Consider the following 17252-nt stretch of genomic DNA (forward strand, 5'->3'; position numbering starts at 1 on the left):
TGAAAGCGGAGCCGGCTCCCCGGGACGGGGCTCGCTGCAGCGTAAGGGCTTTTATTTCCCCTGCTGCCAGGTTTTACAGCGTCCTCTGCTGCTCCCTCGGACCCCATAAATAACAGAAACCAGGATGCTGCCCACCCTGGGTCCCTTCCAGCACCCTGACCTTTCCGGCAGACCGATGATGTGCCTTCCCAGGATGAAGTGCTGCTGATCCTGCTCCCGGGGGAGAGGCAGCGGAGGCAGGGAGGGTGTGAGCAGCACAGGATGAGATCACCTGCCAACAGCAGTGGGGAAACTTCATCCTCCTTTGCTGTGAACCTGGAGCAGACTTTCGGACGCAAACTGCATGATCCTGGAAAGAGTCTCTGGCCTGGGAAATCCTTGGCCTTCCTCTTCCCAGAGATGTCTAGACTAAGGAGTAGCATTTATTTCCTGTGAACAGCACTGAGCATTGCTGGAAGGGCATGGAAAGCTTTTTCCTCCAGCCACCCTGCCATCATGGTAGCATCCTGTTGAGGCTGTGAAATCCCTGCTTGAGCCTAAATCGCCTGTTCTTTCCCTTGATGAACAGCCAGTGTTGGTTTTGCTATCCACAGACTGCTTGGAGTCGACGGTGTCTGGGAGCTCTGGTCAGTGGCTCTGTGGTGTCAGGCACTATATGGGGTGACATCATTGGTTGACTGGGCTTGCTGCTAAGCCAGGCAGCCCACTGCCTCCTCCAGTGTTCCCTGCCTGTGCCCAGGGGAAGGTGGTGGTGGTGTGTAGGCATCATCTCCACTCTGCAAACAGGAAGGGACAGGGTGTCTCTATTGGCTGCCATGTCCCTGGACATGAGGCTGTCTGCTGGCATGACCCAGCCTGCTTCACTCTTCCTCTTCTCCTTCTACATTGAAAAGAACAAACAAGCAGACAAAGGCCAAGGAAACCAGTGAAAAACTCCAAATGAATCAAATTTCCATCTTCTAGATCATCTCCACTATCTTCAGTACATCTCTGTCCAGCCTACGTGCTTACTTGTGGTTGGTTTTTTATCTCCCTCTATTTCCTTTTCAATTTTCCCAGAAAGTGATGCGTGCACAGCAACCACGAAGAAGCTTAGATTCAATGAGCCAGATTTCCATGTCCCTGTCAGCCATGGAGAAGACCAGATATTCACAGATAAGCACCCAACATGTGCCCGTCTGTGAACACCAGCCCCTGTGGTGCGTTCTGAGTCCTGCAAATGCTGATCTGAAAGGTTCCTTCACGTCCTCTAACTTACCTCTCCTGGGATGTCAACAGAAAAACCACGGTCAGAAGTAACTTAATGCTTCTCCTTCCATCAGCCAGGTCTAACAGAGGACAAAGGAAATGTTCTTCTCTATTCTGTTGCAGAGAGTCTAAGCTATAAAATGGGGCCAAATGGCCTCCCCCTGAGCACAAATAACAACAGGAGAAAGATCCATATGCAATCGAGTGTAGGATAAATGTGCTTAGCTGATCGTTCGTTTCCCTAATATTTTTTTTATGAATAGGCTTAGCTTATGGTAAGATGGGACTTTATGGTCCTGTAAGTCTTGCTTGTGTCAAAACAAATGAACTAGCCATCCTAGGGGGGAACTATCAATCCAATATATGTGTGTGCATGGGTGTGGGGAGTCAGACCTATTATACCTTTAAGAGCAAATTAGATGCTGTTCCTATGATTCATAAAGCTATATATCTAATGGCATGACTCGTCATCTAGAAAATAAACGTTTCGAGCCAGTTTCTCATCTCATAAATTTCCCCTCTGGCACTGAAGGACGTAAACTAAATGGGCTGACTCACAGGGAAACAATACAATTTGGATACTTTTAAATGAAAGATAAAATTGCCTTAGGGCACAGAGGGGTGTTGGGGTCCCGGGGAGTGGCTGGCGAGCACAGGACAGGACGATGGGGGCCGCTGCCATTCCCAGCAGATAGGCTGGATAAGGCTGCTTCTGGGAAGCCCTTCATGATTCCAGACCTTCTTGGGTTTTCACAGCTTGGTGACTTGTTGTGAACACCATGATGAAGCATCCAGTATGGAAATGGTCATGTTGGAGATGGACTTCTTGTAGGTGCTGTCTCCTGGAAGGCAAGAGAGCATGTGAAGCTCTCCCAGAGGCTGCAGCTTCCCATGGGATGGATCTCAGCACCCTCTCTGTATCCTTGTCCATTGCTCTTGGTCTTCTTGTGCCATTGGGCTCCTGCTGGAGGTGACAGCCTCTGTTCTCCTGCGTTTGTGTGAGTGGTTCCATACCTTCTGGTCTACACTGTTGGAAGGAGAAAGGGAAGGAGAGGTTTTCACGTGGTTGTCACCTTCCCTGGCACAGCTTGAGGCCAGTTCCTCTTGTCCTGTCACTTGTTGCCTGGGAGAAGAGACCGACCCCCACTTGGCTACAACCTCCTTTGAGGGAGTTGTAGAGAGCAAGAAGGTCCCCCCTGAGCCTCCTGTTCTCCAGGCTGAGCACCCCCAGCTCCCTCAGCCACTCCTCACATGACTGACTCTCCAGACCCTTCCCCAGCTCTGTTCCCTTCTTGGAACACAGTCCAACCCTCAACGTCTTACTTGCAGTGAGGGGCCCAGAACTGGACACAGGACTCTGGGTGTGGCCTCACCAGTGCCCAGCACAAAGGGACAAGCCAGGGACAAGCCCTGGTTCCCTCAGGCTGGCCTTGCCATCAGTCAGGACAGAGGCAGGAGCCAGTAACCCGGTTAGAGTGCGTAGGTGTGCTCACTGTAATGAGCGCGGCCAGAGGACGCATCCATCCACTAACCTCGTTTGTGTGAAGGGTGACACAAGGCAGATGACAGCTGGGTACCTGCAGGATCTAATTAAAACGTATGCAAGGCTAGGCAGGCAAAGCAAAGGGGATTGCTCATCCAGCTTGCACTTAACAGCAGGAAAAAGAAAAACAGAAGGAATTGACTACTGAATTTGGCTAAAGGGCGTGGATGGGGCAGGTGGGGTTTTTTCCCTGCGTTGGGGATGAGCAGGGAGAAGCTGGGTTAGGGGCCAGGGAGGGACTGTGCAGGGCTGGGGATGGGGGACAGCAGAGTCGTCAGTGTGACAGTGCAGCTCTTCCTGGGATCACCCAACATCTCTCTGTGCCCGCAGCGCGTGTCTGTGCACACGCATACCCTCAGCACAGGGTATTTATCTTGCTTCCTGGGGAGAGCACACGCTTCCCCATCCATCCACACACATCGGGTTCTGTTCCTATCCTGCACAGACCCACTGCTCCCTGCAGATGTGTGTCTGCATCCATTTATCTGCGTGTCAGATAAACTCCTCTCTTCATCCTTCTCTCCAATTATTTGGATGCCCTTTGCAGCCCAGCGCTTCAATTACATCCAAAGAACAGGGTAAAATAACATCACATTTTCTTTCTTTCATGCGTTTTTTCCTTCCTTTCTTTTTTCTTTTTTTTTTTTTCCCCCCCCAATTTTTTCCACCTGGCACAGCCCCGTTTTGTAAATGCCTGGAAGCAGAAAATTTTTTTTTTTTTTTTTTTCCCTCCCCATTTTTTTCCACCTGGCACAGCCCCGTTTTGTAAATGCCTGGAAGCAGAAAATTTTGAAGACGTGAGAGGCTCGAGGCGCCTCGTTAAAGGTGTTGGGGGTGTTTGGGGGAGAGCGACAAAACCCCGGACAATGGGAGCCCTGACGTCAGGCTCTATTTATACCTCCTCCTTTCAGAAACCTCCCCGGGATGGCGCTTTTCCTAGAGTTTTCTGCTCAGTGCTGCAGTCTGAGCTGTCCCTGTCCTCCTCATAGGGCACAGTTTTATCTCAAAGGCGTACCCTGGCAGCACGGGCGGGTATCGCCGGGGCCAGGCTTCCGCAGGCAGCTTTCCGTGGGAGGAATAGTGCTGCTGGAAACGGGGCTGCTCAGCGTGGATGAGGACCAGTGAAGGTGTTTCACCTCCAAAATGTGCCTCCTAAAAGGTCAAAAGCGTTACAGAGCTTTGTTTTAGTGGGTGATGTTTTGGTGTTCTGATTATTCTACCTGGGCGTTGTGGCTTTGCAGGGTTGGGTTGAGTGTTGGCTCTGTGTGTGTGCAGGGAGAGAGAGAGACCCTGTCTTCCAGGCTAGAGGTTTAATTACAGGCAAAGGGTAGTGAGAGAAACCACCATAAATCCGTGATGTCTGAACTACAGCAGGGTATGGAGTGAGGGATGTCCCATCCTGCAGTGTGGGGACTGACACCGAGCACCCCAAGCTGTGGGACGATCACATGGGAGACCTGGGTGGCTTTGGGAATTCAGACCCCAGCAAATGAACAGCTGTTATTCCAGGGATCCATTGGCATCATTAGAAGCAGTCAGGGGGGCTCCTGGTCAGAGTGGGGACAGCCTCCAAGTATTTTCCAGTTGGTTTTTTTTTGTTGTTGTTGTTCCAGATACTTCTGTTTTGCTTGAGAGTCTTTCTTATGCAAGTGAATAAAGCAGCAGTTTGCTTGCAGGAGGGCAATTTGTATGAATAACAAACTTGTGAGAAGGATGGAAGTGCTCTGTGTTGTTGGGAATGTAGGAATTACTTTAGGGGGACAGAAACAGCTGGCCAGATGGACATGTGGAAGAGTGGAAGAGTTTCATTGTACACAGCAGCAGGGTGCAGGTGCCATGTGTATGATGTCCACTGTCACAAAGGAACTTATATTTGTGCTCCTTCAGGCTCCTCCACCACAGGAGATCCCCTCAGTAGGGCTGTGCAGACACTCCCCATCCCCATTCCAAAAGCTGCACTCAGGGATGAACAGGAGTTAAACACAGGGAAGGGACGTGCCCAGGGCCATGCAGCAGGTCTGTTGCAGAGCTGGGGAGGAAAACACACACCCTCCCCATCCCATATTTCCTGTTCCCAGGGCTCTGCACACACACCCTCCCCTGTGATGCTCAGCCCCGTGCGGCTGAGCCACTGGCCGGATTTCACTGAGTCCTCAGCACACGTGTTCACACTTTTTGTTCTCATGTCAGGCCTTCAAGGGAGCCCTGATGAGCTCATACTGGTGCTCGGGGAAAGGCGATGTTATCGAAGACTGGTGCAGGTGCGACCTCAACGCCTTCGATGAGAACGGACTCCCGAACTGCAGCCCTCTCCCTCCGCCTGTGTACGTATCGGTGCGAGCCCTCCTCTGGGTCACAGCCCCCCAGCAACAACCCCTTTCCCATGGGTTGTGACCCAGCACCAGCCCCTTTCCCACAGGCCATGACCCCCTGGCACCAGCCCCTTTCCCACAGGCTCAGCCCACGGGCACCTCCTTCCGCACCTTTGGGCCCGGGGGCCGCAGTCCAGCCCCCCTCGCTGTGTGAGTGATGCCTTTAGGATATCCTGGCTCCGGCTGTGGCCCTGGAAGGTTTCCTTATAGATTTTCATCACCTGATTAGCAGGCCTTGTAGAATGGGATTTCAAATGCTGAAAGAAATGGAATTACAGTGCAATTCATTGTGGCTTGTCAGAGCAAGAGCAAATCAGGAGCAAAGTGATGGGGAATTAGCTGAGAAAGCAGGAAGACTGGCTCCAGCAAGCCACAAGGAGCAGAACACCTTCTTAGTGAGCCAATATCCTCGGAGGGGATTCATTTCCCATCCCGAGTCCAACAAACATGCTGTATGTTTGGAGCCAGACTCCCTGTATCCCTGTACTTGTGTTGTCATTTACCCCAGTGCAAAGGGAGCAGACGCCTCTGCACTAGCACAGCCAGGAGCACAAAGCTCCTCTGCCTTCATCCCAGCCCACGTTGTTCCTGCTCTGGGCAGGAGCTCCTGCACAGCTGCCCTGCTCTGGCTCTCACTCACACCTGGCAGCAGTTTGCTTGTTTGCAGCTGGGTAAATTCACACCACACCTGCCCCTTCCTTCCCCTCCTTCCGCCCTCCCTCGCCTTTGCTGGCTGGCAATGCAGACCAGACCCTCCCCTCCCATGGACTCAGCCCCACTGGGTTTCCAGAAGCTGGATCCTCTCCTCTTTTTCTCATGGTGTGTTGGTCCTTGGTTTCCCCATGGGCTGCTGAAGCTCAGCAGTTCTCCCAGATGATGAAGGCCCCTTTGGAAGGGGTATTTGGGGTTGCATGGTTGTGGTTGCATGAGCTTGGCTTTTCCAGGAGCAGGGGAAGGCAAGGGCACACATTGCAGTAGGCTGAACCCAACTAACCTTCAACTGGAGGTTCTTCCATGCTCACCTGCCCGCTCTGCCCTTGTTCCCTCTGTCCCTGGGGGGTCTCTGTGCACATACCTGTGAATGAGTGTGAGCCCTGCCAGGGGTTGGGTTATTTTTAGGGGTGGATTCCTCCCCAGAAAGAGAGCTGATGTCTTATTTTGTTTCTTTCCTGTCTCCTGCCCCAGCCTGCGGCTCTCCCCCAACGTGGAGCCCTCCAGCACCGTGGTCAGTCTGGAGTGGCTGGATGTGCAGCCTGCCATTGGGACAAAGGTGTCTGACTATGTCCTGCAGCACAAGAAGGTGGATGAGTACACGGACACAGACCTCTACACAGGTGGGTGTGAGGGCAAACTCCTCGTGGAGCAGAGGGTTAAAGGTGATGCCCCCTGTGCCCTGCCTGGCTGAGAGCTGCTGCTTTGGTGGAAAACAGTGCACAGAGCCAAGGTGTTACATGAGGTATCAAACCCACTCCATTCTGGAGGCTTCTGCAGACATGGGTATTGGAGGGGAAGGGGAAATACAAAAATGCTGTAAGGCAGAAGGAAATAGTTTGTCCTTTTTGGGCAGGAGAGCTGTGAGTTGGAGTTTCTGAAGTGGCTGTTTGATCTGATCAGTCTGAAATGCCACAGGATTGTGGATGTGGGGAGGGGGAAGGTCATCCCTCAACAGCTCAGGGGCTTTACTGGTCTATTCCAGTGAGTACTGTATTGCATGTCCACCTTTGAAAGGACACTTTCAGTTGCCTTGCACACCTATCAATGGAACTCAAAGCTTGCAGTATTTAGGGAGATCGTTTAAGCTGCACAAAACTTCTCCAGGGGAATCTGAAACTTCCCTGGATTTGGAATTTAGTTCCCAGGCTTGTACTGAGTGGTCTGTGCCTTGCAAAGGCTTTGTCAGCATTTCAAGCCATGCTCCAGGAGCTGCTGGACAAGGCGTAGGGCTGTGAAGGATGGGGCTGGATTTGAGTGAGTCAATGATGGATTTCAAAAAATAGGACTTGAGACCTTGAGTGATGGTAGTGCTGCATGGAAAACCAGGCAGAACCTACTGCTTTTTGCCCGAGGATTTTGGATGTAGTTTGTTAAAGCAGCTCGTGGGACTCGTTGGGGGCAGCTGGTCTCAGAGCAGGGAACCTCGCTGTGCTCGTGCAGACTTGCAGGGGCTCCCAGGGAATCCTGGCAAGATGTTTGGCTGTGTTTCCCTGTTGGGAAAAACAGTCTTGGGAAGGCGATTCAGAGAAAGACCAGGAGTTGCACACAGGCAGTGCTTAGGTCGGGGTCAGCTTTCTCAGCTTGTGGTGGGGATTTTTCTTCCCCTCACTGATGTAAGACCCTCTGAGCCAAATGTTCAGCTGCCATGAGCTGTCTCAGTACACGGCCACAGGGAAGATTCCACCTTCTCTGTTCATCCCAGGCCCATCTATTCTGCAATGTAGATGCCACCATATCCAAAAATTGTATGCTATAAGAACTGGCCTATTTCTGCTGTAGAGAGCCAGATCCCCACATCCTGGTGGCCCTGGCTGTTCGTGGAGACCCCTGTTGAGAGGGAGCTCTGATCCCTGGCTCATACAGGGCCTTTCTCCTACACCTTTCCAGCATCCAGTTCCAGGGCTGCCCAATGTGGCCATGGCCCCTGGGTTATGTTTCTTGTTTCCTGACATGGAAGGAGGCTAGTTCTTTATCTTGAAGGGACACCCTCCAGTAATGGAGAAAGAAAACAAGCCACCAAAGGAGGGGCTTTGTTTTGGATGGTGATTCCAGATTGCTCACACATCAGTCAGGTGAGGCCAGACCAGGGAAATGTGGGGTTTCTCCTTTGAAGTGGCTGGATCTTTGCCTGGCAACCAGAATAGGAAATACAGATTATTATTATTATTATTTTGCTTTTATGACTGCCATGTGTTTGACAGGCAATTGAATTCATTGTGGGGAGTTGCCCTCCCCTCTCCCTGCTCTGGGGGACTGTTTGGGATAGAATGACCCTATTAACAATTAAAGAGAAAAGCCAATACTAAATCTATCCTTTTTTTTTCTATGCTGCTTATAACCAAACAACATTCCTGCCTTCATTCCTTTCTTACCCTACAGGCCTCTAATGCCAGATGACTTGATTCCTGCAAATACTTTGTGTAGGTTTGCAGAGGTGCTGACTGCTACAGCTCTCAAAGGCTTCACCCAACCAAAAATCCTGCCCTGGGTGTCCCCACCATCATCCACCCATCCTGCTGCACCAAAACTCATCCCATCTGAGCAGCATCCACAAAAACAGTAACTCAACCCCAGAGGGGGAATCTTTGGGAGGTGGCATGTGGGATTTGAAATTTGGATGGCTTTTAATGGATGTTGGCACATTGTCCTTCCCCCTCAGTCTCTCAGCTGCTGGCAGGGAGGAGCAGGTTGCTCCTGGTGCTGGGAGGTTCATCACAGGTGTTGGCAGTGTGGCAGCTCTGGGCTGGGGGATCCAGCAAGGCTGGAGAGCTCTTGAGGCTGCTGCCATTCATCCCTTGGATCTCTTGAGTTTAAATGAGTGAGTTATTTGTGCTTGGACAGTGGTTTTGTTTGCTTTGTTGCATTTGTAGCCATTTCTTATTGTGATTCCTGGCACTGGCTGAGGCTAGAGCTGTCTCAACCTGTTCATCAACCCTGTTGCAAAGTAGATGGTACCTGGCCCCTGCCTCACCTGCCTTCTGCCTTCCTCCTGCCCCACACAAGCCTCCAGTCTCTCACCCACTCAAAACTCCTTGGCCTCCCCCTTGCTCTGCAACTGGAAGATGTAGCTTTTCCCTTGAGCCAGAAAATATTTGCTCCTCTTCCTCCTGGAGCAGAGTCAGGAGGGAGTTTTGAGGTTGGTCTAACGTGTGTCCCCTCTGCTCCCTGCTGGGCTCCACACGAGCGGGTGATGCTGCGGGACGGGGTGCAGGGAGCCGGGAGCCTGCATGGCTCGGCTGCCCTCGGCTGCAGGAGCTTTTTTTAAGAGGCTTGTTACTGGTGCTTAGAAAAACACAGCCCTTGGCCCATCTGAGGCTGAGAGGAGGTGAACTTGTGTGTGAAACAAACCACGCTTTCAACACCAGCGCGCGGGGAGCGAGCGGGCCCTGCGCTCGGGAGCCAGCGGAGAACGCGGAGAGCAATTACATCCCAAAGCTGTTTATTAAAACTTGTGGAAATTACTCATAACTCCATGTGTGCGACGGCTTTGTAGTTGAGTGATGCTCTTTGTTTGAACATGGGGCTCTCGGAGAGGGCGAGAGCGTGGTGTGGTGTGTGTGTGTGTGCGCGCGGCCGAGCCCGCCAGCGCATTATGTCATGGACAAAGCAGGCGCTGCACTTGAGAGAGGGAGAGGGAGAAATGTGTTTTACAGGGTGAGGTACAAACTGAAATGGCTGTGAACATCTGGAACTGATATTAGGCTTGGAAAATGTTTTCTGTCACTCCAACACTCCTCTGGAGGAAGGTTTCTGAAGTTAAGAAGCTCCAAAGGGGATGGGGGGGGTTGTGGAGGGATGAGGGGATAACATGACTGTGGTGCAAAGTGCTTTTTATGTCTCCATTCTTTAAGCCAGGCCGTGTCCCTGCCTGTGCCAGAGTGGGTATCACCACTGCTAGTTGTGGTGGCCCTGGCTTAAAAAGTCCCCTGGAGCAGCTGAGCCCCTCTGCCTGAGCTGGTCTTGCATGGGGAGTGCAGCATCCTCCAGCTCATGCTGGGCAGGAGAATAAAAGGATCCTTGCCCCTGTTGTAGGGTTGGGAGACGAGGAACTGAGGTGGGAGGCCTTGTCCGAAAGCTGAAGGGTGAAATCCTGGTGTGGGGACAGGCAGAGCTGTGCCTGGTTTAACACCACCTGGACCATCTCTGGGGCCCACTTGGGAGGTCGGACCCGCCTGGGGGCTGGAGCAGGTTGGAGCTGCTGCTGCGAGTGAGCAAAATGCAAGGTTTAGAAATAAAAAAAAATGCTTTGAATGTGTTTGTAGCACATTTGTAGGGATGGCTGGGGGAAGACGAGGGGCTGGGCTTTGGCTGTGTGGTGGACTGCGGTCCATGGGCTGAGCAGGGGGCTGTGTTCCTGCTGTGATGCTTTGTGGCTCTGGGAGCTCATCGATCCCTTCATCAGTGTTCTTTCCCTGGTGCAATTTTATTCCCCTCCTACCCCTCTGTTTGTTGCTGGGTCTCTGAACACACATCTGGGGGGATTTTGGGAGGGCAGCCATGTGCCTGCACCGTGGATGGTGAGGGGGTGGTTTGAGGGGTGAGCCGTGAGGGTGTCTCAATGCACTTTGCTGGTAATAAGTCAGACCTTGCATGTTCTGATGCAGGAACGGGCTCTCCTTTCTCTGCAGACAAAGGGGCAAAAACAAGACACAGAGGTAAAATGCCCGTGCTGAGGTCACGAGAGCTGGGCAGTAAATTAACCTCAGCAGTACTCACCTCTGAGAGCAGAAGGGGGTGCAGGTCCTGGATCCCCCCAGCTTTGTGCCCTGCCCTGTGCTCACTCTGCTGTCAGGACCCCCAGGCTGGCCACTGAACTACTCTGCACCTCCCAGTCATTCCCCACCACCAAGGTGGGCAGCCCTGTACCTGTGCACAGCACTGGCAGTAGCTCTGTCCTTGAGCATGAATCCACCCCCTCCTGCTTGTGCTCCAGCATCAAAGTGGGCAGAACTGGGGAGATGCAGAGAAACGAAGTGCCCCTTGCTGTCACTGTGGTTGAGGGTGACAGCAGGTGTGAACTACGTGTTGCCACAATGCACTGCTAGCTCTGTGCTGCTGGTGCAGGTCACAGAAGGATTGGGAGGCTCTCCCTCTCTCCCAGCCCTTCATCTTCTGTCCTGTGCTTTGTAGGCTCTCACACTGTGGTTTCCTGCCTATTTCTGTGGTACATTACAGCTCAGTGTGTGCTGACAGCTGAGTCAGTGTAGCTGGGGACATTGCAGGGTATTGGCTGGATAAACTACACAACAAACAGTTCACCTGTTTTTATACAGCAGGTGGTCGTGAGATGCCCTGTCCCTGCAGGGCAGGTGAGGTCTGAGCAGAGACTCTTTAAGTTTATGACCTCAAGGGATCCTGGCTGCTCTGGGGTCTTTTTGCAGTGATCACGTTCTGAAGAGGTAGCCCTCATCCAGAACAGCTTGTAATCCTCAAAGAAAGGATGAGAACAGAAACACAGCCTGCTGAGTGAGCTTGTTGGAGACCTCAGAGCAGGAGAATGTGGAGTCTGGCAGCCTGCTCAGAGACCTCTGGTGTGCTGGGACCCTCGATATACAGGACTGTGGGGTGGAGAAGAGCCAGCAGGTAACCTGGGAGGGTGTCTGGAGAGCAGACTGGGCAGAGTGATGTGCAAGAGTGGAGGATATGGTTATATAAAACCTGTGCACATCGCCATGCCAGCGTTGCAGACTTCTCTGGAGCAGAGCTGCTCTGCAGAGGAGTCTTTGCATATGCATCAAGTCTATAAAAGAAAGTGAAAGAGGTCAAACCAGAAGGCTGAGTGTCTTGTACACTTGCAAGTGCTCTGAATCGAGGCTCAGGAGTATCTTATTTATATCTTCCCTCTGTGGTGTGGAGCACAGCTCTGACGTGTCTGGATGGCCAGGGCTGTATGGATATAGCTATGGCAACCATCACTTCCAGACACCCTCTTGTGTGCAAGCTGTGCTGCTACTGCTGTGTGAAAACCAGGGGTAGGCTGGAAGAGGAGAAAAGAACTCTCCTGCCAGAGCAAATCCTGTGTCAGTAAGGAGTCAGTGCAGCCTTCGTACAACCAGGTTGCACTCCTATTACATGCCATAAAATCATCTTTATAGTCTTGGCTGCCGAACAGGCTGAGCACCAGAGTGAAGTAGCACAGCAGGAGGTGACACTGCCCTCAGTAAGAATCTTGAGGTCCAGTTATAACTGGGTAAATATATGAACATTGCCTCTGCCTCTTCTGCAAGCACATGGGTAAAGATGTTTTCAACACTCAGAGTGCCCGTCTTGAGTGCTGAATCCACTTGTTAGCAAAAGGAAAGATGATTCAAAAAGAGGCCTTTGAAGTGAAGGTCAAGTTTTTGGAAGCTGCTTCCTGGGATGTGTTGTGTAATAGCACCAAGCAAGTGCTTAATTTTGGCCATTACCCTTGCTGTGAATCTCTGATTTCTCTCTCACTGGGACAGTTGTAGTTATTTCCACCTACCAGTGTCATTTTTGTATCCTGGAAAGCAGAAGGGAGGTGGAGGGTTCTCAGCTCTCAATTAGGGTTGAGTCAGTTGCCGAAATATTTCATTAATTCACATTTCCATAGGGTTGTTCCAGGGTTTTTTATTTTTATCTGCCCAGACACCTTTTGGCCAGAACTGGGCATTATCTTCACTTTCTCCCAAATCACTTTATAGGTGGAGACCTGGGACCGTCTGCCCTTTCCCTGCTGTCTGCAGAGGATGGAGCAGCCTGGCTGGTGCCACGACTGTGTCATGCACTTCAGGAGCACTGTGTTTGCCAAGGGCTTTGTGCTGTCTGCTCAGAGCTGCCTCTCCCTCAAGGCAAAGGAGAGCTGTAGATGCTCTCTTCTAGCTAAGAGGGCTCTGAACTTCTTTACATGGCAGTTAATGAGGCCAGTCATGGAGTTTTTTTGCTGGTCTGTAATTTTACCCTGTAGGATTAAGTTTCTCCTGATCTGGAAAAGTCAAGGCCACAAATCCATCTTGTCAGAAAGCATCAAAAGCCAAGGCTGCTAACACAGCCAGATGGATCACGGCATGTGAGCGCAGAGCAGTGGAACTTTTTCATAGGAGCCTTTATTGACTAGACAGGCTTTTCTAATCAATAAATTGTGGCTGGAATTTGGAGGGAAGCTCAGACTGTGTTTGCAAAGCTGGTGCTTGGCAATGCAGCCCTGAGCTATGTGGAAAATACAGGCTATGGGGCATCTGTGGATGCAACACAACCCTGCTCTGGGAGGAAACCTGGGCATTCTCACTGAGCAAACTAGGTGAGTCTTCCCTTTGGATGGGCTCTGAATGATGCCCAGACTGGGATTCCCTGCCAGAGTAGGATCTTCCTGGAGATTCTGCATGTTCCTCTCATTCTAGCCAAAGCCTGGGATGATATCCTGAATGGGATGGGGAATCTGCTTTCCAGTCCTCTGGCTGCTGTTGAGGTTTCCCATGTATTCAACTTTGTCAGGTGGCTGAAATACAGTCCAAAAAGTCAAACAGTGTCCCTCCACGCTTCTCTGGAAGGAAATAAGGATAGAAAAGGGTTCCAGGGAGGCACAGAGACTGCCTTGGGACAACCTATTCTGTCCTGTTTGAAACCTCTCAATCCTTGCACAGGAGGATGTTGCAATGATCCTGGGCTGTGATCCTGTCAGGTGTGTGCTCTGCCCTGCCAACATCAAATCTGCTCCAGCCCTCACCCTTCCTCAGGCACATCCACCTTCAGTGGCACATGGTGGTACCAGCCCTCCACCTCTGCATCTCCCAGGCTGAGCTGGGTACACTGTGTGTCCTGAGAACCACCATTCCCTGCTCACCAAATTGATGGGGGCTCCTCTTGCTGGCCAGTGGCTCAAGGTGGGGCCTCTCATCTATTCCCCATGTTGTGTGAGGGGAGTTCAGTAAAAATGGAGAGGGATTAAACCTCGAGTCAGGGGATTTGCCAATTAAAATAACTGCTCCTCCTGCAGTTTCATGTGATACAACAGAGACCCTCCCAGTCTCCCCTGTGACCCCTTCCCAGTTTGTTCAGCTTGCCAGGGATTGAGATCTGGCTCTTTGGAGCGAGGGGGCAGCTGGGTCTAGGTTACATTTCGTGCTGTTTAGACAGGATAAACCTTTCCTCCCTGTAATTGGGTGATTGGACTTGTGAGCTTTCCCAGATATTAATCTGCAGACCCTAGAGGGGGTTAGATTAGGTTATGGAGACATAATAGGAAATACTGCTCTGGCTAGTTTGGGTTATGGGGGATAGGGTGGATATTCTGCAGCATTCCCATGCTGGGTTCCTGCTGATCAGACCTGTGTGGTGAGGTCAAGGAACGGTCTCTCAGCATCAGGTTGACTTGGTCTTTGCTGGGAGCGACTGTCTCTGAACTCTTGCTGCCTTTCCAAAGAACAGGACTGTGACCTCTCCTTTGCTGGAGGGAGGGGCGGGTGGTACCGACCTGCTGCTGGGGCTTGTTCTCAGAGGAGAGGACATCCTTTTTTTCAAATGGGTGTCATGTCTCCAGGATCCTCGGGATAGAAAAAGCTTCATGTGCATAATTGTTGGTGTTTGGACCTAGTAAGGTCTTCCTCCTTGCTCACCCGTGTGGTGCCAGCTGTGGGGAAGGGGTTGATGCATCCCAGAGGGAATCACTTAGAGCAGTGAGCATTTGAGTGCATGTGTCCCTTCTGCCCTGTGTGAGAGATGTATTTAAGGAAGGATGTCACATTGATCTAGTCAGTGCCAGTGAGATGAGCTTGTCACTGTGTCCAAATGAGTGTTTTGGAGCTGTGGTGGTGAGGGATCCTGCACTGGAGCAGCACCCTGAGGTGTACTGGAGAAGGGAGTCCCAGCATGTTTGTGCTGCAGAGCTGTTTGCTGTGTGGGTTAATATCTCCTCCTGTTCCTGTGGGCTGTGTCTGGGAGCAGCTCTGCAGTGCTGCTGGACACGAGTTCTGCTGATACAAGTCTGGCTCCAGGCACCAGTCTGAACACTCCTTCCAGCCCTCATTTCTTTTTATTAACAGCGAGATGACAGATAGGGGATGGTCATTAATTTAATAAAGGATGTTTCTGATCACGACTACAGAAGCAAGATCCTGAGGTTTTCCATGGTGGTCTGATGACTCACTCTGATGAAATAGGGTGATGCTGGGATAGGAAATACCTCACTGGAGCTCAGAGCATGGCAATGGCTCTTCCTAAAGAGCAGCCAGGCTCCTACAGTCATTCTGCCATCCTTGGCTGGGCTGTCCTTGGGACTGGCCTCCCCAGTAAGATGATTACCCACTCTGAGAGGAGCTGGATTTCAACTCCAGAGAGATCCATTCACCAAGTGGGTCAATTTGCTAGCTTTAATGAGGTTCACTCCCGGTTTCCCTGGTGCCAGCCCTGGACACTTGCCTGGGATGACAGTGGAGTCAGGGAACACTGAGGTGTGGCTGAGATACCACTTTCCCCATCACACCCTTTGTGGCACACCCAGATGTGTGCATGCTCAAGAGGGCAGGTAGCAGCAGCTCGGCTGTGCTGTGAGAGGAGAGCTTGTACAATATAACAGATAATACTTGGCTCTTCTTTATCCTGTGCTGTCATCTGTGGAAATCAATAAATCTCACCAACTCCATTGTGTGGACTGGGAAATTGAGGCGTTCAGCAGTAAAAATTGCATGTGGACTCTAAATCCAAAAGAGCCAGTTAAGAGCAAGGGGTCTAAATCTTTGTGCAGTTAACATTTACTGTGCTGGCTCCTCTCAAGCCTCAGAAGTTCACACTTGGCTGCAGATTATTTTCGGATCTCTGTTACCAGTTCCTTTGGAAAACCTGGGGGTTGTTGTGGTAGGTGGAGAGTGTCAAGCTCAGGTGGATGTGCCCATCCTGCTGGGACACAGTGAGCAGGAGGAGTAGGTACCCCCAGCATCAAAGAAACCATCAGGTCTGCCCCGTCCTGGTGCCCCAACTCTCATGGATGGGAGATGGTCACCCCATCTGGGTGCTCTGGGGTGTGCCAGACCCTCTGGAGACAATATGCAGTGGCTGCAGGGACTATTCCTCCTCAGCATCCTGACTTTACAAGGGGTCCTCCAACAGCTCTGCAGCTGATGGAGCTTCCTCTATTGGATACCCCCAGGATGGTGGGATGGTGTCTGGAAGCACAGCCCCATCTTGGCCCTCTGATTTCTGGGGATAAAGACATGATCATTGTCTCCTTATTTAAGATAAGGAGTTGTCTTTAAAATATCCCAGACCTTTTCCAGTCCTCAAGGATGAGCTCAGAGAAGCAGCAATAGCTGCTTAAAATTGGGTGCTGGGGCCCTCAGACTTCAAGAGAGGCTGTGTGTTCCCCTCCCGGGGAAGCTTTTGGGAGGACTTTTGGCCCCTGCTCTGCCTGGCCCCAGCTCCCAGCCTTCCTGCTCCCTCCTGGCCCCAGAGCGGGCGGCTGCAGAGAGACATTGCCAGAGCTCGCTGGGAACGGGGCTGGAGGAAGGAACGTGTGAGCCAGAGAGATGGCCCGTGATGGGGGGAGCATTGGAAAGCTGAAGGTGGGTGGCTGGACAGGCTTTCCTTGCTCGCTCCAGCTGTGCAGGAGGGTTGGCTGCTCGGCATCTGCCTGGATCCTCCAGCCACGAACAGCTGGCGCATCCATGGGAACACGCCGAGCTGTGCTGGGACCGGGTCAGCCAGCAACCTTCAACTCCCAGCTGGGGGCTGATCCTGCACCCTGGGAGCAGGGAGGGTCCTCTCCCCCGAGGTGACCCTGCCCTCCTCTCTGCACGTACGATGGTGGGCACAGGGTGTGGTGGACACTGAAGCCAGGCCGTGGGGTTGGGAATGGGAAATGCCGTCTCCCCTGTGCTTATCCAACGACCTCCTCGAGCATGTGATAGAGTTCCTTTATCTGCTCTTATAGCCAGAAAACAATCCAGATCTGTCCATAATCCTGTTAGAGCCTTTGACTCTTGCTCCTGTGACTCCCGGCAGCTCTAATTACAGATACTCATGCTGGTGATTAATGACTGGATTCATCTTCAGTGGCACCACTTTTTGCATGTGCAGCCTGATTTTTCCCCCTTCACAACGGTTTGTGCAAAGGGGAAATAGTCCCTGTCAAAAAGCAACAGCACAGAAATGTGGTGTTGTTGGCGTTCTGCCTTCATCTGGCCCTTCTGCATCCTGTCCATCCTTTCACTTATCTCCCCCCAGCCTTTCATCTCTGAGAGAACGGCCCTAATTGCTGCGCGCTCTAATTTTGCTGCACTGTATCCCATAAATCACTCGGACACGTGGAGCGTTTCCCTGCTCCTTAACAAAAGGAGCGGGATTTTCTCCTCTGCTGCATGTTTTACAGGTGACTAATTGCATCAAGGCACCTTTTGAAGCAATGGCTTCATCAATTGCTC

The 17252-nt window shown here is 51.7% G+C and overlaps 1 protein-coding gene across 5 annotated transcripts in view; it reads left to right on the forward strand.

Annotated features, from left to right (window-relative positions):
- ASTN2 (astrotactin 2) overlaps positions 1-17252 on the forward strand; it is a 325746-nt gene that overhangs the window by 237958 nt on the left and 70536 nt on the right. For 3 of the 5 annotated variants that reach the window (XM_017829237.1, XM_017829236.1, XM_017829242.1), the window contains 2 exons: positions 4982-5115; positions 6349-6497. In XM_017829237.1, coding sequence (XP_017684726.1) covers positions 4982-5115; positions 6349-6497 — 283 coding nt within the window. Of the gene's footprint in view, positions 1-2004; positions 2058-4981; positions 5116-6348; positions 6498-8256; positions 8760-17252 lie in introns of those variants that run through there. The other 2 variants (XM_017829239.1, XM_017829240.1) reach the window with 2 other exon arrangements.

Source organism: Lepidothrix coronata, unplaced genomic scaffold, assembly GCF_001604755.1.
Source record: "Lepidothrix coronata isolate B3197 unplaced genomic scaffold, Lepidothrix_coronata-1.0 Scaffold160, whole genome shotgun sequence".
In the NCBI taxonomy this organism is placed as follows: domain Eukaryota; kingdom Metazoa; phylum Chordata; class Aves; order Passeriformes; family Pipridae; genus Lepidothrix; species Lepidothrix coronata.